Source organism: Amborella trichopoda, chromosome 13, assembly GCF_054954075.1.
Source record: "Amborella trichopoda isolate Santa Cruz 75 chromosome 13, AtrichopodaSantaCruz75HAP2 v2.0, whole genome shotgun sequence".
Taxonomy (NCBI): Eukaryota; Viridiplantae; Streptophyta; class Magnoliopsida; order Amborellales; family Amborellaceae; genus Amborella; species Amborella trichopoda.
Window position 1 is genome coordinate 48,660,083 of NC_142348.1, and position 24,070 is coordinate 48,684,152.

At 36.8% G+C, this 24,070-nt stretch overlaps 1 protein-coding gene across 1 annotated transcript; it reads right to left on the minus strand.

Moving 5' to 3' along the window:
* Positions 1-1,893: 1,893 nt before the first annotated feature.
* On the minus strand, positions 1,894-23,197 carry LOC18446048 (BAT2 domain protein). The gene is made up of 9 exons (XM_006856174.4): positions 22,907-23,197; positions 20,990-21,190; positions 19,642-19,739; positions 7,269-7,359; positions 6,866-7,069; positions 6,528-6,784; positions 4,715-4,805; positions 4,184-4,403; positions 1,894-2,347 (listed from the first exon to the last, which is right to left on the minus strand). Exons 1-9 carry the CDS (start codon positions 23,033-23,035, stop codon positions 2,142-2,144), a joined length of 1,497 nt encoding a protein of 498 aa, XP_006856236.1. The 5' UTR covers positions 23,036-23,197; the 3' UTR covers positions 1,894-2,141.
* Between the last annotated feature and the right edge of the window lie 873 nt (positions 23,198-24,070).

A 24,070-nucleotide genomic window follows, 5' to 3' on the forward strand; every position in this document is an offset into this window, starting at 1 on the left:
CATGACGAACCTACCCGGTACCTCGCAGCACGTGGGATGGTGTTTCTTAATTTTTATATTTTATTTTGTTTGACTGTAGAATACAATTTCTTAAAATTCTTTGTTATTGTTTTAGTTGTGGACCCGTTTCTATGCGGCCCAGCCTGCATATGTAGAAATGCGGGCCTCTTAATAAATCTATTTTTAATATGGATTTTTTTTTTTTTGAACTCAAATTTTTTAGATGAATTTTAAGACTTAATTTTTAAGGATAGGTAATCTCTAACATGGAGATCATGAATATGAATAAATAAATAAATTTTAAACATTAAAAATAATAATTCTAGTAAGAAAACATTTTGACCGTTGGTATCCATATTGTTTTAGATGGAACACCTACTTGCATCCATCTTCAAGATGGATGCTTTACACTTTTTAGACCGCATATGAAGAAATGTGGTCCAGTTATTATTAGTTACTAATTAGAATGTATGATTCCTTTTTCAAAATTATTATACTAAAAGTGTTTGCTGAGTCGACCAACTCACCCTTTCTTGTACCGTCACCTTTTGCAATATATATCAAAGAAGTATTTTCAATTCAAAATTTTAGAGTTCGATAATCTCAACCATGATAATAATTTAAATTTAGAAATTTCCTTTTTTTTTAAATATAGACCTCATTTTTTGAATTCCTTTTAGTACTGTCAATTTAAGGTATGGTTTCTATAAGGTTGCAACCTTAAACAATCCAATTAAGGTGCACCTCCAAATTTTATCATAACATGTAATTTTGGTGTAAGAAATTATTAGGGATTATATAAAATCTATTTTCATGTCTACTTATAAAATTTTAAACTCCAAAATTGGTTAAAATCAAGTAGATATATAAACATATAAAAATCTTTAAAATGGACGATCTAGATAACGTGTAGCAAAATGCACTATTTTTGGGACTCAAAATCTTTTTTTGTTCATATTCATACATCTCTATGTTGAGATGATCAACAAAAAAGTCTTTCAACATTAAAACAACTTTCTACGATGGATTTTTGAGGTGGATCCGTATTTCTACATTTTAAGGTTGCAACCTTATATAAACTTTTTTTAAAAATTTTTAGTGGATGTACCATTTTTTATTTAGAGGTGAGAGATAAGGGGAAAAACCGTAAATGGTGAGTTGGCTGAGTCACCAAAACCGTATCCATTATTATATTGCAAATTATAATTGTTATGCAGTATAATAAGATGCATAAATTTATGTAATAATGATATTTATACTTTGTAAAGTGAACTCATTAATAATAAGAATAATGATCTTGAAGGACCCTCCCCATCCATGTGTAGGATCCCAAATGATCACTATTAAAGTTGACACGGATCTCTCAAAAAATTATCATATGGGTGTAGGACTTGATTTTTTTATAAATCCATACCAACTTTAATGGTGACCTTTTGAAATCCTACACACATGAATGAAGAAGTGTCCTATAAGATCATTACTCAAACAATAATAGACTATAAGCTATAAGTAAGTCAAAGTCACGGCATTGGGGGATTCGGAATAAGACCGAGAATCGGGATGCAACGATAGAGAATCGGGATGCAACGATATGGCAATTTATGGTATAGAGGAATTGATCCATGGACCTATTGACAATAGATGCGTGGTAAAAATCAAAAGGCGCCGGCTCCCTTCTAACTGAAAGGGTGGATAATCATTAGGCATACCCTTTTGGATTAAAGCATTCAAAATAACAAAAGGATTTGGTTGCCTGATAGATATTAGACTAAGTCCTTTCATTCTTTCTCTAGCCGCAAATTATGTGAACTCCAGTACTTCGTACTTTTGTAATTGTACTCATTCCAATTTAAAACTCAACCAGGACAAGAGAAAAGCCATCCACATTTCTGATTTTTGAGGAAAGAATTCGGCCATCTAATTTCTGCATCTTTCGGCAATGAAAGAGGTCTGATATCCAAAGTTTTAAGTCCATCTATAGACAATGAACAATATAAATTTTTCCAACAAATGCAGGAAATCTATACAAACATCAGTAAAAGGTCGTATTAGTGTTGAAAAAAATCAAATGTGCTATGAAAAAATGAGCTCTACCCATTTTTTTGGCACTATTTTTTCACCTTTGCCAAATTTTTACATGTTCACGTGGAGGCAGAAATGACTACAAAGGGCAAGTAGTGGAGCCCATCCTGAATCTTGCTTATGGCCATGGTTCTGTCATTTCGAAGGTGGGTAGAAATGGCATCTGCTTTCTTGTGAATTGAGGCATGTTCTGGAAGAGCTTCTGGGCCATCAGCTGATGCACTTTTAATTGCCTCTTGGAAGGCCCCAACAACATCTGATATTCCTGCAAACATGTGCACACACACACACCAAAAAAAAAGAAGAGAGAAATTATGAAGTCTCCATATCCATTTGATCACCACCAAATGAAAGTACCGAACAGTGAAGTGGAACTACCATTACAACAAACATTTCAAAACGGGCATCACAGTACACTGGCTGAGCCATTATATTGACAATTACAACATGCATCACAACTATTTCTCTACAATATCACCCACTATTTAGGCCCCATTTGGATGTGTCTCTGTAGCTGCAGCCCGCAGCATTTAAACCTCCCACCAGAATGGGTTGGCATGCCACTATTCACATCCACAACTTCAGGATTAGAACACTGCGTATTTAAAAGTGCCACTCTACTCCCTGTTTTTGCCTTGGGATAGACAAAAATAGAACAATAAACCACTTTTGTCTATGACCATTACTGAATGCCTATTTCTGGATTGCCGAGAAAGGCAGGTAAAGATAGGCTTGAATATTGTCAGCAGGAAGTCCAACGGCACCTTATCTGCTATAACAGCCAAAGCCAAATGTCTTTATCGCTATTAACAGCAAAAGTCATGTTTCTTTAAAACATTGACCACTACTACTAGTCTACTTCTATTAGTAGTACTGCGACAAACCCCCAAGAACTGGGGTGTGGCATTGATTCGACAAGATATATGCCTAAGATCCAAACCTTCCAAGAGTCCTTATGTCATGCATTACGAGCAGCTCGCCTAAGTCTATATTGAAAAAGATCAAGTAAAACATCTAGCATGTCCTTATTTATTTCAAAATGACTTACCAGAAACACATAACAATCTCAGATAATAGAGAGTATATGGCGTAGAAGCAGTATAACCCAAAGATGTGGGAAGCTTGGATAGGGAGTGGTGAACCCCTCAGGAATCTCGCTAATGTCGATACCCCGACTAAAAGGGATCTTCATCCCTATGTAACGGGCATCGCAACCTATTGAAAATGGGGTTCAGATCCTGGTTTTAAGGGTTTCAATGCCAAGGAGAGTTCCAAGAGTTTCTAAATTTTGAACGGTTCTTGATATTGTGTTGATTATTTGCTTTCTGATGATTTTCTAGCTAATAAGCACCCATGAAAATTTTTGTTTTCCTTTTTCATGGTCGTGGTTTGCAAGAGTGGTTGAAAACTTGACAAACTGCTTGGAATTGCTAAGTCTGCTCAGACCCAGGAGTCCCCAGTCCTAGATGGTCATGAGCCAGGGAATTACCTAGGTTGTCTACAGTAGGGTGGTCCTCACTATATTGAATCATTGCCGAGTTCACTATAGGTAATCGGCCAGAGTAACTAAGTTTGATTCTTATCATGGCCCTACAATATCATTTTTTCCAAATTTGTATGGAACTTTCATTCTATGGAATTTTCATTGCATGTATGTAGATAATGCTAAAAAGTGGATTATACATTTTCAATTGTTTAAATCACTTTAAAACCAAAATAGAATGATCTCTATTTGTGTGTGTGTTTATACATATACAATACAGTAAATATATCAAGCCGCCCCGAGGTGCTCCCAAGTTAGGAAGCTTCAGCACTGTGTAGATCCCAGACTCAGGCTCCAGCTCCCAACAACCATCGTCTGCTAATATACGTTTATACTAACAAACGTAATGAATGGGGAGCAGACCATAATCCCATGGACTATGGTAAATGGTAATTCAAGGCTACATCCATCTTTAATGTTCACATCAACAGATGGTCTACAGTGACACCCATCCAGGCACAGTTAATCTCCAACCATCCAACAGCAGAACAGACAGTGTCTGTAGCTTAGAGTACCATAAACCAAAGTTCATTCAACAACTTTCCCTAATGAATTTACCTGTAATAAAACTGTTGGAAACGGCTTCTACATCTCCAGTCATAGACTGAGCCCTCAATCTAATGATCTTTGCTTTAGATACTGAGTCATCTGGCCACTCTATCTTCAAGCTTTCCTCCTCTTCTATTTCATCATCACGTGATTTTGCTGAACTTGAGAGGACTGATTTCCCAAGCATCAAAAGCTGAGATACCCCAAAGCAACAAAGTTCAGAAAGCCTCTGCAAAAGAGAGAAAAAGTAAAGGGATGGAATGGGGCAATCTCATTTTTTGGTGAAGTACACGATTGTCCAATAGACTTCAGTATATTGTATAAAAGGTTACATCAGTGGTTCAAGATTAAATTAAACAGGACCCACAGGGACATTCATATGGCCCATTTGATATTTGACCATTCTTTAGTGGGAATGGACAGTAGATGCAGCCTGGAAGTACCATACGTTAGACGCTGTAAAAGCTGAGGTATATAATTTGCCTTCAAATTCTATGAGATTTAGATTTTAAAGTCTTCAAATTGAAAACACTGACTTACATGGATTCCCTCAGAATGGATGGATTCAAGCCTGTCAGAAGTTCGTTGAAGTATTTCATTTGCAGCAAGTCCACCAAGTGCTGCCGCAAACCTGCAGAAGAGATCAATGCAAGTGAGGAACTCAACCAGTAGCACAAAAGATTTGCATCATAGTAACCCCCCCCCCCGCTCTCACTCTGTATCTCTCTCTCAAGCAACTCACTTTTTTTTTCAATAGCTAGTCCAGAAATAACTGAAAAAGGGTAGAGTGCTTATGAAATCCAATATCTAAAGTGATGCACTTCACACTCTCGCAAGCAACTCACTTTTTTTTTCCAATAGCTAGCCCAGAAATAACTGCAAAAAGGTAGGGTGCTTATGAAATCCAATATCTAAAGTGATGCACTTCACAAATTTCTTGAAATTTCGCAGATGAAACAAACAAAAATCAGGTAAATAGACTAGAATGAACTTGTTGGAAATGAAAGACAGTAAAAGAATGACTCAAGGACAAGGAGACTGAAGTACACCAACAGTGCCCTAGAATGAATCACTTTACATGGAACTGGATAGGAAGTGGTGCAGCACAACAAAAGAGATATTATTCTGTGTGGACCTGAGATTACTCCGATACTGCAGCCAATGGTTTGTGTGTTTTTTTTTTCAATAATGAAACCCACTCATTATTTTTCTTATAAATATATGAGAAATTTCACAGCGAAAATGGGACACAAAAATATGTACTCCTGCCAACACAAACTGATCAACCCCTTCTGAGATCCCCACTATATTCTGGGCATCTTAGTCATATGTTAATAAAGTTCAAGAACTCTGTTATCCCTACCTCAGAGATACGTTTATTGAAGATACAGTTCTCTTAGAGAAGAGGGGATCATGAGGCAGAAAGTTGTTTCTTTACCTTTAAGGGACAACACTCTTAACTTCCACATTTTGTCTGCTTCAAGTCTAACACCATAACTTCTGGAGGTTACATTTTAGTGACCACTTGGCAAATGGCGAAAGAACTTAAGTTTAATTCCAGTGAGAGCCAGAGGGTTTATGGTCCTCGGAATATGTATCAGCTTTGGTTTCAGAAAGTTATCCATAAGCTCCAGGAGTCCTCAGGGCCCCCTCTGCTAGATTTCTTTTATCACCTCCTCTTGACCTAGCTAGCAAACAACTCAACTCAACAATATCGTCATCCCCTTCGTTCCTTCTAGAAAAGGGAACTGCACCACTCTAGCTCACCCGTTGAAACAGTCACCAACACAATCCTCATAACAGGTATGCAAATTACTTTAAGTTATGCAGAATATTCACAATCTGCCAAAATAACAAGCACAAACTAGATGATATGCAACAGAACACATCTCCAAGTTACCAAGCGTACATTTTTTATAATACAATACATTTCCATGTTACTTATCCAAAATAAAAGAATACATCTCCAATAACGGGTATCTAATTTATCTTAATTACTTAAATTACCTGTCAAAATGAAAAGCACAGACAAGATTTTAACCAACTAATTACATCTCCAATAACTTTCCTGGAGATGCAGGTTGCAATATTCCCTTAAGTATGAATAGTTTTGAATGATTAAGGATGACAGGTAACAAAATAGTTGTCCACACCTTGGGAATTTCCTCATGACTAATACCATACAAAAATAGTAAGACAATCAACAACCTAAACGCCAGAACCAAGATGCATTCAAGAACATGTTATCTAAACCAAATCCCAAAGAACTAGTTATCTTCTACAGATAGTTTCAGAATTTAAATATCCCAGTGAAGATATATGGAAAAAGGATTATAAGTGTTGAAGTTTTTACCCTGCAGCCATCTCTGCAGCTTTGCTCACACTAGCAGTGCAAAGACTTTGCATCTCATTGCCGCCACCCACTTCTACGGTGTCAACATACTTGCCTTTATCATGATCCAAGCCATTTCCATCACTTTCACTACTCAAAGTTAAAGTCTGTTGTACTTGTTTAAGATTTCCATCAAAAGAGGACTTCTGCTCAGATGATAACTTGGCTTTTCTACGGTTGAATAATAATGCATGATGGTTTGACAAAGCTTCCAGTTCCTGAGGCGCATCAAGAGTTCAAGAATTAGCTTCTGGAAATAATTTATAACTCATGTAGGTGCATTCAAGAAAAAGAATCACCTCAAGCTGCTCTGGACCACCATAAATGTAAAAACATCGGTCAAATGTAACCTCTTCAGCGAACTCCTCTTCTTCAACTTTTTCCTCAGCTTCCTTTGGATCCTTCTCGACTTCAAAACCAGTCTCTGTAATCAGTAGGTCCATAGTTTCCTTCCCAACATATTCAAGCACTTGGATTCCTTTAGCTGTCAATGCCTTTCCAGTCTGAAATGCAGAACCAGGAATAAGTAACCCTGATCCAAGAAACCAAGCAAAGACAACAGGATACATGTACATGTCTTTTTTTCTTTTTGATTGAAAGGAATACAAGAGTATCCATCACGATGTTCTCAGAAACACATATGCATGACATTCACCTAAAAATGAAAGTAAACATACGGAGGCAGGAAAGACCACAATGTACCTCCACTAGAGATGGAGCAATGGAGCCAGCTTTTCCAGGCAGACCACCTTTTTGGATGGAATCAGCAAGGTTTGCTGCAGAATTCTCAAGCCTGAAAAGAGATCACAGAGTGTATCATGATTACAACGATTGAAATCGATACGAGAAGGCAAACATATGAATAACATCAGATGTAATATTTAAAAGCACGTAACTTCAAATAAATGGTTGTCTTGGTCACAAAAAGATCTTGTACAACTCAGGTGGGATCGGAGACCAGTCAAAGTAACCAAGATAACCAGAAAAATGTCAAGTATGCCACAAGGAAATGACCAGATCTAAGCCAAATTTGGCCCCAAATCACATATTGGCTTTCTTTTAATTTTTCCTCATTTGTATACTTTTGTCTTATTTTCAAGTATTTTTCTATTATTTTAGCTCTTTAAGTGGATGAGACATGTTGAGTTTGAGCACAAATCCGAGTCTGAGTCTCCAGGTGTAAAAGCTTGTTATGTGATGCTAAGAGAATTTCTAAGATCCCACACCATTTCTTTTCTCTTTATTTTGGAAAGAAGCCCACACCAATTCATGAGCCAAGTTAAGGAGTTTTGGCGTACCCAAGTGGAGGTACCTAATCCAAGAATGATATATTATAATGCTTACATTATCAAAGGCAATCCACTACCTCATATAGGCAAGACCTTCAGGAATGGCAACCCAACTCCACCTTAATTAGAGTCATTTCCATGGTGAATACCAATATCTATGGTTATGTCTTTTGTATTTATGTCAGCAAGGATTTATTTGTCCTTTCTCATATTTAGGGGCAGTTTGCTACATCTTTGTAATTTATTATTATAAAAGGGATGAGAGGGGCGTGTGAGCTGATAAGCCAAGGCTGCCTCTCTCCTTTCTCCTTCCCACATGACACTCTCTCTTCTTTCTCTAAGCCTCTTTCTTTATCTAAACCTTCATCTTTATCCTTTTCCATTTTTTTTTCCTTCTTGTATTTTTAACTTGGTATTAGAGTAGGAACTTCGGCATGGAATCTTAAAAACCTAATAATGCGATCTGACCCTACAAAGTTCTTCATCAACCTTACAGTCAATAATCCTAAATCTGAAAAGCAGGTAGGAAATGTAAAACCCTGATTTCACAGCTGCTTCCTATCCTTCTTCAGGCTCATGGTACAAGATTAGAAAGCCTAGATCTGGTGGGGAGGGTCCAAATTTTTCAAGCCTGAAACCCTTGATCTGGTTGGGAGGTTTTGATAGTTTCAAAACCTGTTGTTGGACCCCTTAAACAAGTATTGTCTTTGAGTTGTGAGAATCATTCATTATTGAGTCTCTTGTGTGGATGGTTTCGGATTCCTGTGGGAAGTGAATTTCAGCAGCTGGTTGTGCCGATCAATGTGTTCATTTAGTGTGTACAAGCTTTGTTGTGATGACAAGTCTAATATTAGTGATTCGGACCACTCTTCTACCATTTCTAGCATCTCGATGTAACCTCTCATTTGGGCATCCACGGAAATCAGTCTGGACTGTAGATTACACCTGTTAAACATGATGAACGAACTATTTAGGGTGGTCATTTTATACTAAAATGTTCATTAATGAAAAAGGGAAATTGGGATGCATCAATGGCGAGATTACTGAACCTGAATAATTAGATTCCTCACATAAGAAGTGGGAAACTAAAAATTTGACTGTAACGTTTTCTTTTCATTCATTGAAAGTTTTGTTTCCTAAGTTTTTTATTTCAGCTAGAGTATCATAGTTTCTAATGTGACATCTGTGAACAGTCAAAACATTGGAGAAACTCTTATTTACCTAGTAATAATAAAAGCATCACTCCTTTTGCTTTTGTTTATTCAGATATGTGGGCAACCTCTCTGGTTAGATATACTTTTAACTATCGATATTTTGTTTCTATTGTGGATGAGTACGCCCCATATACCTAGATCTAGCTTATGAGTATCAAAGATGAGTTCCTAATATCTCCAAGGTCTTTCATAAGATGATCCATACTCAATTTGAAACTAATAGGTGCTCAGATCTGACCAAGGTGGGGAATACTTTAATGGCGAGTTGTTGTCTTATTTGGAAGAATATGGAATAGAGCACTAAAATTCTTGTTCATACACACCAGAACAAAATGGTGTGGCTGAAAGAAAGAATATACATCTTTTGGAGGTTGGTTGTGCTCTTCTCTTGGGAATGAATGTACCTAAGAAATTCTAGTCCAAAGTTGCGATGATTGCATCTTATCCCATCAATCATATGCCGCCTCATGTTCTAGACTACAAATCTCCCTATAAACTTTCCTGCGTTGATCGTCTACTATTTAGTGTTCGCTTAAAGTCTTTGGTTGTGTTTTCGTTGCTCTGTCCTTGGTCCGTACTATACAAAGTTGGATCCAAAATCTGTAAAATGTAGTTTTCTTGATTATTTGTCCTCCCAAAAGGGTTACAAATGTTATGATCTAGTCTTTTACAGAAGTTTGTTTCTATGGAGATGATCAAGAATGGAACTTGAGAACCGGTAGAACCTCCTAAAGAGAAGAAGCTGATTGGTTGCAAATGGGTTTATACTATAAAGCACAAGGCTGATGGTAAAAGTTGATTGATACAAGGCACGATCAGTTGCTAAGGGGTTCACTCAAACATATGGAATAGACTACCACGCAACATTTGATCTTGGGGCTAAGATGAACTCCATTAAGGTCATTTTGCCTCTGGCAGCTTATTTGGAGCTGACATTGCACCAATTGGATGTTAAGAATGCATTTCTTCATGACGAACTACAAGAAGTGTACATGGTACCTCCACCTAGGCTTTGGGATCCTGGATATGAAAGAAAACTTTACGGATTAAGAAAGGTCATCTATGGTCGAAAGCAGTCTCAGCAAGCTTAATTTGAGAGGCTCAACAGGGTATTGTTCAAAGAAAAAGGTAAAAATTAAACTCATGTTGACCATACCTTATTTGTCAAACACACCAAGACCAGTACCATTGCCTTGATTGTACATGTGGATGATATTGTTGTAATAGCCTAATAGGTAATCGTCCCAAGGAAATTAGCAACTCGAAGACTTTTTTGGTGAGGGAAGTTTTAAATTTAAAGATCCGGGTCCACTAAAGTGTTTTCTTAGGGTAGAAATAGCCAGGTCTAAGAGAATAATGTTTATCCCTCAAATGAAGTATGTGTTGGATCTCCTTTAGGAAACACAAAAGCTTGGGACTAAACCATAGTTGTTGAAGGCGGGAGTGGGATCAGTTTGGGATCAGTTTAGGTTTATAGGAGCGGGATCCAATGTCAATGGGTTTGATGTTTTGACAAGCAAGAATCTAAGCTCCACTATACAAAAAAATGAGATTGTAAGTAGAGCTAGTACGAGTTCCCTTGGTTAAGGAATCGAGGTTTAACTATTTCATGTAACGGGGTTCCTCCTATTCTAATATCGAGATTCTTAAAGTATAGGAATCAAGGTCCTAAGTAGATTGGCCCCAAGGTCCGCAAGTGCCATTTACTGGGGATCCCTTATCAAGTGCCCCCCGCCCTTAACAAAGGATTTTTTTATTTTTGTGTGAATACCAACAGATTAATTATGTAGGTCTATAAGTCGGTCTTTCTTATGACCACTACATCTTCAGGCCATGACATACGTTTGGCATGCACCATTCCCTCCGAGTCCTCGGCAACCTAGAATCCTACCACTCAAAAGTCATCTTCTTCGAATGTAGTCTCCTCTGCTTCCATTGTTTCTCAAAAGCTAGCTCTCCGAAGGGGCAAGAGGACAAGATGAACTACTCTCTCTCTCTCTCTGACTGATGTAAAAGAAGCTTTTTAAAGCTTGAAATGAAAGCATATATATTCTCATATCACAATTGTAATCAAATTTAAGACTCTAAACAATAGGACATCAAAGATTTTAAGTAAAATATATATTCTTACAACTAAGAGGGATGTCTTACACAATAGGACTTAATAAAATAATGGGTCACTCTAGACTATGCCTAGTTCAAATTAAGTATCTAAAATAATAGAACTTCGTGCAATACGAAAAAGGGACTAGTCTTTAACATCATGGAACTTGTGATTCCTAAATAAGGAGAACTTCGGACAATGGCAATCTCTAACCTGGCATCATTCGTTAATAAAAGCAGAACCCGGGGTTAGAGATGACATCTAAAATGACCCCGTAGTCTACATTATTTACCTTTGTTAAATTTTATAAACTCTCTGGTGAATCTACACTCTCTTACACTGTGCTCCAGTGCATACTTAGAAATCCTCATACACCTATTAAAATATTTAAGCCCTGGGGCATAAGATTTACAGAATTAGCCTTTCATCTTATCTCCATTATTGACATAAATACCCCTTTTCACTTCTCAATATCATGAGGACTGGAGCAATGTCAAAATTCGTTCCCAAAGAAATGATATGCTACTTGCCGGAAGGGTAAAGCAGAAACACAAGGCCTTTCCTTCAAGTCACTCCTAACGGAAGCACTATTTATTTCCAGAATGTTGCACTAAAATAAGGTACAATGTTGCACACATTCTAGACTGGGTGAACACTCCAGAACCCACTCAAGAATGAGATGATCATATGGGGTTGCGTGTTGAATACAAATTTGACACGTAGACCACTACCACTGTAACTACCAGACATGCTCAGTGCTTTTAAATAGACCTATGTAAACACTCGAAAGAAGATGGCCAAGAAGGGAGCAAACAAGAGAGCAAAAAGGGAGAAGGAGAGAGCAGAGGAAAGTAATTGATGGTAGAATAAAATAAAAGCATTGTACATGGATATACCCTGTCAGAGTATTGTTTGAACTTGTCTTGAGTTGCTTTATGCATTCATTACCGAATTCAACTTAAGCTCACCCCAAACAAGAGGTCAATGTCCTTGTATTGTGATAACAAGTTAGCCATCGGTGTAATTCACAATCCGGTCCAGTATGACAAAACCAAGCACATGAGAAGTAGATTGACATTTTATTCAAGAAAGAGTTACTACAAGAGAAATTTGCCTTCCATATGGTAAAACAGAAGACAAAATATAAAATATTCTTACCAAGGCTGTTGGGAAACCTCGACTACAAGTGATCTTAAGCAAGCTGAGTGAATTGATATCTACGTACTAACTTGAGGGGGAGTGTTTCAATATCAAAGTCTACTTTTTGTTCCCTTTTTTTCTTTTTGAGAATTTTTTTTTTTTTTGATAATGTTAACCTTTAATTTATAAGATAAAATAATACAAGCGACCTTGTCAATCCAAATGCAAGGATGCTCAAGGGAGAGAACAAACAAAAAGCTGAATCAAAATCCTCTTTTAAGAGGTTACAGTGAGGCACAACAACCTAGGAAAACAGGTTGATTCGTAAAACAAGAGGAAAAGGCAAAAAACCAAAAGCAAAGAAGGTCTAATCGTTAGCCATCTTCGTTTGCTAGGGAGTCAACATCCTGATTTCCTTCCCTCCAAGTATGCATCCACCCAACGGACATATTCTTGCAAAGATTATCAATCTCGTCAAAGACAGGTGCCAAAGACCAAGGAGGGGGTGAGGAAGAAGGGCTTTGTGCCTAGGGAATGATGTTCCTGGAGTCTCCCTCCACTACAAGCGAATGCAATTGAAGGGGTTGTGCGAGTTTGAGGCCTTCCAAGAGAGCTAGTGCTTCAGCCTCCATGGAGTCGATGTGGCCAATGCGTTTAGATGTTGTAGCCACAGTAGTACCGAGGTGGTCTCTGAGGATTGCTCTTATCCCTGACAAGTCGTGGTTGCCAAGAGAGCACCCGTCAAAATTGAGTTTTAAGATGCCCGGAGGAGAAGGTTTCGATCGGGATGACCTTTGCAGGCGCGGTTGATGGAATTGAAGAATATTTGTCCAGTCTTGGCTGAAAGCCGAGGCGGAACCTCCTTTAAACACTGATGATTGGTCACCCAAAAGATTATCATGGACTTGAGCTTGTTGAAAACTTTGTACCAAATTGAGAATTCCCCCTTGAAAACTCTATTGTTGCACTCGAGCCAGATAACCCACAAAGTTGTTGCCACCATGGATTTCCAAAGGAGAATTCCGGCCTTGTGCCAAGGGTAAGGTTGGATGGAAATCACCTCTGCCGGTAGCACCCATTGCACATTAAACAATTTGAGGATGGACCCCCAAATGTTCGAGGCAAATGGACAGTGCAGTAGTAGATGGTCATTGGTGTCTTCTGCTTCGAGAACATGACACATCGATTAGGAATCGGGATCCCTCTTCTTTGCAACTGATCTACAGTGAGTATTCTCTTGGAGAGGGCCAACCACATAAAGATCTTGATTTTGGGTGGGGCGAAAGTTGTCCAGGCAGTTGTAACAGCATTGGGAGCTAGAGGGAAGGTTGGTGGGAGAGAAATACTATGATAGAAAGAGGAGACAGAGAAGGTTCCCGTCGGGAACGGAGACCAAATAATTCGGTCTTCACCATAGTTAGCAAGTCAGGGACTATCAATAAATCGGCTTACCATAAAATCGGAAGCAAATCGTTTTTATTTTAAAAATCAGATGAAAAAATCGGGTAAAAAATACGGATCGGCAAAAATACTTCATATAAAGATATCCCTAATACATCAGATTAGGCTCAAAAAATCGGAGTCAAAAAATCAAATAAGTTTATAATATTAGACATTTTGAAATTCTAAAAAATAAAATTTATGTTAAATGCCATCAATAACTAATTCATCCATAAAAACTTTATTAGACTAATATAATTAAGTCAATTAATTTAGATGCCTCGTGACTCTTATCCAATCATCCAATATTAAATATATAATTAACTAGTATATACCCAAACAAATGTACCATATAAATCTTCCCATTAAATAATTTAAGAAACATCAGACCTATTTATCATATACCAAAAACAAATTTACTATATAAATTTATTCATTAAATATTTTAACTATGGTATGGTGACAAATATACTTATATAAATTTATTATTAAACATCACACGTACTTAGTTGGTAAAAAAAAACACGATTTTTGTTTTCTCATTACAATGATTTAAGTGTAGTATGGTGACTATGGTCACTCCATAACTATGGTTAAAGTTTTATAAATTTCTTTAATTAAAAAGAGGCTCCTACAAATTTGGGTTTTACTTCTCTGTGTTTACGGTTTAGAGAGAGAAGGAAGAAGGAAGAGAAGAAAATAGGATTGGGCTCCCATTAGGGTTTATAGAGAGAAGGGTTTAAAGAGAGAAGAAAGGAAAAGCTTCACAAACCCTGCCATTAGGGTTTACAAATAGAAGAACGAAGAAGCTTCACAAACCCTGCCATTAGGGCTTATAGAGAGAAGAAGGAAGAAAAAGAAAGAAGTTTCACAAACCCTGCCTTTAGGGTTTACAGAGAGAAGAACGAAGAAGCTTCACAAACCCTGCCATTAGGGTTTATAGAAAGAAGAAGGAAGAAGCTTCACAAAGCCTAATGGAAGACGCCTTAACTGATTTTTGGAGAGAGAAAAGGAAAATGGGATACTGATTTGGGATAGTTTGAAGAGGGTTTTTCTCTTTGATTTGGGATGTTGTTTGAGAAAAAGCCCTAAATTTGTGAAGAGGCCCTAACTGATTTGTAGAGAGAGAAAAGGAAGAGGGTTTTTCATTTTCTTGGGGAAACAAGAAGTAGAGCTGAAGGATTAGGTTTGGGGAACTAATCATGTATGTACATTTGCTTGCTCCTGTAAGTTTACAATTCAAAATATTGATTACTTGGTCCTTAGTCACACTCCCTGCTTCTCATTCATCAGTAAAAGACTATGTTTTGAGCTCTAATTTCTGTCATCAGTAAAAGACTATGTTTTGAGCTCTAATTTCTGTCATCAGTAAAAGACTATGTTTTGAGCTCTAATTTGTGCCATAAACAGTGTTTTCATAAAAACAATTATCACAAATAATCACATAAATCTGCATGTAAATGATTTTCTTTACACAATGATTTACTTTAAAAAATGATTTGCTATAAACAGTATTTCATTTACAGAATGATTTTCCATAATAACAATTGAAATCTACATCTAGTTTTTTAAGTTTTTTAAAAAAAGGAAAAAAAAATTCATACCTTCAATCTGCAACTGGCTTTGAAGAACAAGGGATAAAAATTTATATTTTAGGTTTTTTTTTTTAAATAATATTTTTTTTCAAAAGCATGACAGTAGCAATGGCTGTAATACAGAAAATAGGAAACATATATATATATATATATATATATATATATATATATATATCTTTAAAAAAAAATTTATTGGTAAGGGTAAAAAAAGATACGATTTTTTGGCCTGATATAAATAGCATTATGAAAAAACGCTTTTTAAACGTTTTTATGAAAACTACACGATTTTTCCCGACTTTTTCAAAAAGTCACCGTTTAAAATGTTTTACATAAAAAAGCCGATTTTTTTAAAAAATGCCGATGTTTTGAAAAAATCGCCGAATAACCGGCGATTTGCTAACTATGGTCTAGACCCGAGGGTGAGAGGAAGTAAGATTGAAGTTCTGCTGTCAAGATGGCAAAGTTTTCAATCTCTAGGTCTATGAGAGCCCTTCTGAAAGTAGGATTCCAAGAGCGGAATGATCATGCCAAAAGCATTTCTTGAGCTACCATAGTCTCTTGATTTCTGGCCAGTGAAAAAAGATCAGGGAATCTATCCCTAAGAGGCGTACGACCCCGCCAAAGGTCGTACCAAAAAAGGGTACGGTTTCCTTCTCTCAGATGAAATCTGATGCAAGACTTGAAGGCATAGAATTTTGATCAAATAGACCTCCAAATACCGGATGACCTCTGATTGGGTCTAAGATTCGGCAACCAAGGAGAGTTCAGGAGATGGTATTTGTGTTTAAGGATGTCGGTCCACAGCTGATTGTTTAAAGTAGACAGTCTCCAACTCCATTTGCTCAGCAGCGCTGTATTTTTTAGAACTGAGATTCTTAATTCCCAGCCCTCCCCTTTTCTTGGTCTGACGAAGTTTATCTCAGGCGATCAAATGGAATTTATATTGAATCATCTCCCGACTAGAAGAATCTCCTCATTAATTGTTCGATACTAGAACTAACCACTATGGGCATGTGGAAAATAGACATTTGGTAAACCGGGATATTGGCTAGAGTGGCTTTGATTAAAGTTAACCTTCCTCCAAGAGAAAGAAAACGCCCTTTCCAGCCGGCTAGTCTGCGATCCACTTTGTCAACTGTGGGACCAAAGGCTTTGTTTAGGTTTGTCTATGCAGAGTGGTAGACCGAGGTATTTGGATGGCAAAGTCTCTACCCCACAGCCCCAACTCATGGCGAAATCCGAGAGGGTGGTAGAGTCAACATTGACCCCCATCATCATGGTTTTATCGAAGTTGAATTTGAAGCCAGTTGCACAGTCAAAACACCTAAGAAACAGGAAAAGGTTTCTAATTTCATTGTGGTCGGCATTGCAAAAGACCAAGGTGTCGTCTGCATATTGTAGGTATATGTAGAGTCCTTGGATGTTAAAGTTTAATGGCTGAATCCTTCATCATGTCCTGATGGATGGCAACCTAACCACAGACTCATTGGTTGGAGAGGGGTGGTTAGAGAGGAGTTGACCATTGGGAACATCATCCACTCCTTTAACATCTTCCAAACATGTTCTACTTTATATCTCCAAACATTCTTCTATGGGTAGTTCAGAGGAAGGAATTGAAATCGGGACATAATGTTGCATAGTCAACAACTAACTAATCAAGCCCAAGCCAGATTCCTATACCTCCAAATACTCATGCCATATGAATTGGATATATCTCTTTTAAAGTATGCCCTGGCAAACAAATCAAATGAGTAATAGTTATTTATAACAAAGATACAAATTTTCAAAATTCATGTAACCTGCGGTCTAATGATCTTTAATTACACTTACTAAACATAATGATAACTATTACATACAAATTTCATGTGACCTGCGGTCTAATGATCTTTATTTACACATACTTAACATAGTGATAACTATTATATACTCCTATAGTCATAGGACATAAGCTTCACACCTTTAAAGTCTAATGTTATATCATCATGCAGATGAAAGTATGTTGGATCAAATGTTCTGACCAGTGTTCAAAAATTGTGATTTGGATGGGGAATCGCACGATCCAAATTGGGAACCCAGCACTGCACCAATTCCTCGTCTGAATTGGCTGGTTTTTAAATATATAACATACAATAGGCAATATCCTATTAACCAAGCTGAATCGCTTAGCCGACTAACGCTGATGTGCTATTAAGCACTGGTTGATGGTTTGACCCCCCCAATAAGCAATCCCCTTTTTAAAGTTTGTGTACCTCCAGCCTTTTCTTATTGACATTTTATTTGTAATTAACATTGGCTAAAGCCAAAAAAAAAAACTCAAGCGGTAGGAGGAATTGAAAATTCAATGCTTAGGAAAGGAGCAACACACTATTACTACTGAAATCCTCCTTGTTGAATCGTTAAAACTATATGTACTCCATTTTATATAATGCTTCTTTTTTTTGGGAGGGGGGGGGGGGGGGGCAGATCGCTGATCCAGCCTGTCCAAATTGTGACCGGTGAGTGGATGAGCCACCCCACCGATCCCTGTTTTAAAACTCTGGATCTGATATAAGAGTTATAAAGTTTCATAAGATGAATAAAACCACTAACAAAGAATATGTCAAGATGATCTATTAAGAATAAAGATGAAAAATTATTTGAACAGGAATGCACAACAACTTTTTAAATTGAAGAAGTGGAAAAACAATAAAAAATGTTGATCACAAAAGCATCATGATTTTGTCATTGGCCTGAATTCAGTTCTTTAGTTGCATTGCATGTAGTCTCCCATAATTGTGACAGTTTATTGAAGAAAGGAAAAAAGCTTCATTTGGGATGGGTATGTCTGCTGCTTGCCCAATGGCGTGATTGCTGTCATCCATTCCTCCAACAGCTAGTGATGAAGGACCCCTTCCCTAATCCAATGCACATTACCAATGGAACAGAATTGCGCATCCCAAACCACCTAGCATTGACTGCCAACGCTATCCAAGCATTACACCCCAGAATGGATTCTGGAAGCTTTCCCAAACTCAACCTAAACCAATGCTTAAAAACCATGCTCAGGGAACCAAACCGGGTGCTTGCCGGATCCTAGTCGGCCAGGCCGACTTAGAGAGTTTGCTCATATAACTCGGCCAATATTATAAAACAAAAAAAAAGAGAGAAAAATGGCCAAAACAAAATGGAAAAAACATAAAATCAATAATTGCAAACCATATTATAGTTAGCACAAATCTAAATCAAAATCAAAAAAGCATTTTGGAAAGAAAATAACCAAAAAAGTTGCCGAAAATCAACGAAAAATCAAGTTTCGAGATTTTTCATATTGGTTCAAAGAAATTGTTAGGCCTTTTGTAGATCAATATGACAGGAATATTTTGCAACAAATTTGAATTAATTTGGTGAAAGAATAAGACACCAATCAAAGATTTTCAATTCGCGTTCAAAAAGGCCCCAAAATTTGAAATCTCGATTTCTCTTATTTTAGTTTTCCATCCAAAAACTGGCACGTAGGTTTTTGATACAGGGCTCAAACACGGTTAATTTGGAACAAGTTTCAAGTCTTTTGTTAGAAAACGAGAGGGAAATTGGTTGAACGTTGGATTTGATATTATTATCCCAAATGAACTAGTTTCGGATGAAATATAGGGTGTTAAAAGATTGATTTTGGAAGTTAAATAGCATTGGATAACTTATTGATTAAAAAAACTTGAAAAAAGGACTCAAAACCTCCCTTGTTTAGTTTTGTAGCATGAATATGTGGAACCTAGTGACTTGCCCGAGTCGCAGCGAGAATCACCCCTTATCCCATTGGGCCCGAGTCGACTCTATGATTATGTTGACTCACCATTTTTGAACCTTTGCCTAGCCTACGATGATTATGTCTGTAGAAAAGGAAACCTTTATCGAGCTTGAGAGAAAAATGAACTATCCAAATAAAATTTCAAGTGAGAATGTTGTTGGCTTATGGGAATAAAAATGATAAAGAAAACAAGGGGTATATTGAGGAGAAGGTTGAGGGAGACAGCAAGCATCTCCAGTGCATTGATGCATTAATGCAAGGAAATATTACAAAAGAATCCAATTTAGTGCATAAGAGAGTGGTCAAAAACCATGTCACTCCATGGCCAAATAACTAGCATTTCCTGGAAGCCAACCAAACACCCAATCCACAACTAGTTATTTGTTGCACTTTGTTCTACTGCAAATTATTTTAAATACATTATTATTGGAAACGAAAATAACCAAAACCTGACCTAGCACAGTAAAAAATCAAAACAATAACACTAAGTCTTGATCACGGGTACCTACTTGTGGACCAAACTGGAGCCCCCTTTCCAAGCATTACCAAATGCTTGCCATGCCCCAGATGCAATATTTTCCACTGAATGGTCAAACGCCTTAAGACCCTGCAGATAATTGAAACCATGTCATCAGCAAAGATATAGTAGCAGTGGTTTAAAATTTGGCAGAGACCACTCAGGCTCGGCTGAGTTACACACACTCGGCTCCTTTCCAGGCCAAGAACTCGGGTGCAACTCAGGCCACTTGAAATAATATAAAAAAATGTAAAAACTACATAAAAATAGAAATCAATGTATAAAAATTACATATGTAACTTGGATGTTTTTTCCAATGATTTGTGGATTTTTCTTGTCATATGCCCTATTTTTATATTTTCCTCTCTTTTTGTATTTTTCTAAAAATGCCTCCAACCATAAATAAATTTTTTCTAATTTTTTGGACTTTTTATGTTGCACTTTGTTTTGTTTCACTTTTAAAAAATATATATTTTTTAAACAATTTTTTTATTTTTTTATTTTTTAGGGCTTTTGGGCCCTATACTCTTCTTGGCAGAGTTACTTGCCTCAGGCTACGAGTTAAAAAACACTACGTGTGTTCGAAATAAACTTTTTATCTGAATAAATGTCAATGAGGCCCTACATTTGTTCACATAATCAAAAGATAAACTAACGGTGACTCCTCTACAATTTTACACTAGTATTGAAGAAAATCAAACACTAGAATTCTTTGGTCTTTACATGTGGCTCATTCACCAAGGTATTGGTTGCCTGTTCCTATTAATACTCTGTTAACCCCTCTTTTCATAGATATTACTTACACCGACTAACATTGCACACTCTTTAGGATTTATAAATGATGCTCATCCTAAATAACCGCTTTTTTTCATCATTAAGATCTTCTACATGAAACCCAGCAACTGCAGTGTCGTTCACTACATGCAATAGCCAGTCCTACCCCCTCTCCCAACACACACACACACAAAGAAACAGAGGGAGGGAGGGAGAGAGAGAGAGAGAGAGAGAGAGAGAGAGAGAGAGAGAGAGAGAGGGGCAAATAGAATCGGTGACTATTGTCTACTGCTGGGACTATCCAATGTCAAAAAAAGATAGAAAGAGGAGAAATTGTTACAGGTCAGGTAATGCAAAATTAGAGAGAGAAAAAAAAACAGTTAAATAAACATAGCTTAACCAGAGACAACTGAAAGATACAGAATGTTGGAAAGGTAATAAAAGCGTATAGATCACAATTTGCTGCAATGTTAAATAATGTGCACAGCAGGGCTCGTAACCTTTGATATGTAAAAGATTCCATTTTTTGTAATCTTCTTTTAGGTAAAGGAGTTAGGGAGGCTTGCCTGCCCCAATAGGGTATCTTCACTTGCTTTCTCCAACTTATCCAAGGCAGATCTTCGCCGCTTATCCTCCTCTGTTTCCGGAACTTCTTCAGTTTCCACTTTCTCAGATTCTTTCTCTTCCTTGTCAGATTCTGAACCTTTTTTAACTTCATTCTGAAGATCTGAAATATCTTTGGCAGCATTTTTGGCAGCTTCAACAGCCTGGTTCAATAAGGAGAACATATCTTCATCAGTGAATCATATACTTTTAATGGAGCAATTGAAAATTGAGTCTCAAATGAATTTCCCTACCTTGCATCTGACAACTCAGATTGTTTCAAAATCATAATCAATAATATTAGACGTTTTCAGAATCAACATGTATTACAATTCTTCAAGTATACTAAATATTACAATTCCTAAGGGGTACATTTCCAGATTTCGAGCAAGGATTAGGAGGTTTTAGCCTCACATGCAAACATGTTTATAGCTGATAATGATCATATGTAATTATCTCCATGTGAAAGCTTATATATTAACTGCACAGGTATACTTGTTAAAATTCAGTGATCTCCATAACGTCTGTGGACCTAAGGTCCTTAGAGAAGACTAAGAAATCTTATAGGGGATCAATGCTTGCAAGATTTGTTCCAAAGTGTTTCCTTATCACCACTGTCCTGAGTAACATATATCATTGATGAAGTTCTTTCATAACTGAAAGAAAATTAATTACAATTATCCTAAGTAACTTAAAATTTATGGCATATTCAACCTAGCCCAGTGTATTATGGATATACAAATCCCACACCCTTCAAGTCAAGAAAATTGTAAAGTCCTATCACACTTATCAGATGTGCTTTGGACTAAATATTTCCCATGAAGCAAGTGTAGGGCACACCTTTGAAGATGAAACAAAGATGCGGCAAGGCTCAAAGATAACCAAACCTAAGCAGTTTTTCTGACAATGATAACTCTTATCTCAGTTTGCTAAAGTTCCTGACACAAATGGGAAGGAAGGATGAACATGAAAATTAAAACTTGTGGACAGTTTCAATATTAGCTCGTTTCAATACTCTAAATTTTCTACATTTTCGAAACAAGTATTCCTATTTTCTAAACAATCTGGCAATGATACTTAGGAAAACAATTTCGTAATGATATATATTGAGAAATGATGAGGTTCAGCACCCAGAAGTAAAGAGAAAAGAAAAGACTAGGCAAAAGATTTCAATGGGGTGTTGAGGATAGAAAGTACACAGATTACATACAAACTAAAGGTTCAATCAGATATGGCAGTTTACTTACCCAAAAAGCTTGTGGCAATTACTAGAAAAAGAAACAGTGGCAAGTTTACATTAAAGACCTCAACGAAAGGATTTAGCACTAAAAAGAACAGAAAATAGTTTATCCTTAACCCTAACTTGCATCATCACATAAAAAAGCATATAGTTTTAAAGCTCCACAGAAATACAAAAAAAAGAATTCTAACAAGGAAACAATAAGAACAAGCACCGGACAAAATCACATTGCACATACATCTAAAAGTAGAAAAAAAAAATCACATAAATGCTATCATTTGCTCATTCAACAAGCATTTATTTCGCTCGTTTAGTGTTCAATAAACTTAGGCATTCACAACCAACCAGAAATGAAATCTCACAGACATAAAACCCTACTTATGTCAATAAATAACCTCAATCAATTCAACATATCAACCAACATTTCCAGCAGATGAAGCTCTAAATTCAAAACAGTAAAATAATATAACCAAAAACGGACCCCAAAATTCAAGAGTGAACCCCAAAACCCTACTTCTTCCCACTTCCAATCAGAAATACATTTTTGAACAAAGTAGAGTAAACCCAGCACCCGAGACCCCTTTGAAATCCCAATCTCAAAAATCGAGAGACAAAATTGGGAATTAGGTCAAAAGAGTACATTTCGTGAGATCTCTCCTGCAGCTTCAGCAGCGGCCTTTTGAAAATCAGAGAACACGGAGAAAGCAGAGGCGCCCCATCCTCCCCACCCCCGTGATGGAGTTAATGACTCGTTTGAAGAATCGGCCATGGTTTTTTAGTATCAGAGCTCCAACTTCAAAATGCGAAGCAATTCGGAGTGGAATTTACAGGGATTAGAGCCAGATCGCGGTGAGAAGAAAGAGAAACCGTAGTTTACACGGCAGAGAGAGAGAGAGAGAGAGAGAGAGAGAGAGAGAGTAGAAATGAAGGCAACGGAATTTTGAACTCCGGAAAATTGAAGATTTCGATGTCAATCAACAACTGTTTACAGTTGAATTCCGGTAAATTTTGAACCCACAGTCTTAAACAACTGAAAGTAGCTCTACATTAAATTATAGGAATTTGGTTTGTTAGGGCTGCAGCTCTATCAAAACAAGTAAAGCCTCACCCCGTGACATTGAAATTGCAATCCTAGTAATAGAAAAGGTAAATTGTTTGATAGGGCTGTAACCCCATTAAAATAAGTAACTTCATAACTCATCAAAAATTACAATTCAAATATCTTGAACTTTACATCAATCATCTATGCTTGAACATTATGATTGTGAAAAAATTAAGATTTTAAGCTCTTAAAATAGTATATATTATAACAAATTATCTAAAGTATCTATTTGACCCTAAAAGTAAAGTGTTGATAGATCCGCAATATCTACACCATTTTTTGAGTTTCAATTTCTATTGTTGGTGTTGAAAATTGATTTTAGATTCATCGTGGAGATTTCCATTGTCGAAAGTGCTTTCAAAGGATTTGCAGTGAGACTTTATTTTGTTTTCACAAAGCCTAAGCCTTACAAAAACTTCATCCATTAGAAAACATTTGCATCAATTATCTTGGCTTGAACATTATCGTTGTGAAAAAAATAAAAAATATTTCAAGCTATTAAAACAGTATATATTCTAACAAATTACCGAGATTATCCATTTCACCCTAAAAATAAATGTTTTTAGATCTGCAAGATCTATACCATTTTTTTAGTTTCGAATTTCATTGTTGGTGTTAGAAATTGATTTTAGAGCTTTCATGGAGATTTCCATGCCTCCATGCCGAAAGGGCTTTTTGGACGAGGATTTAAGATAAAGGTTT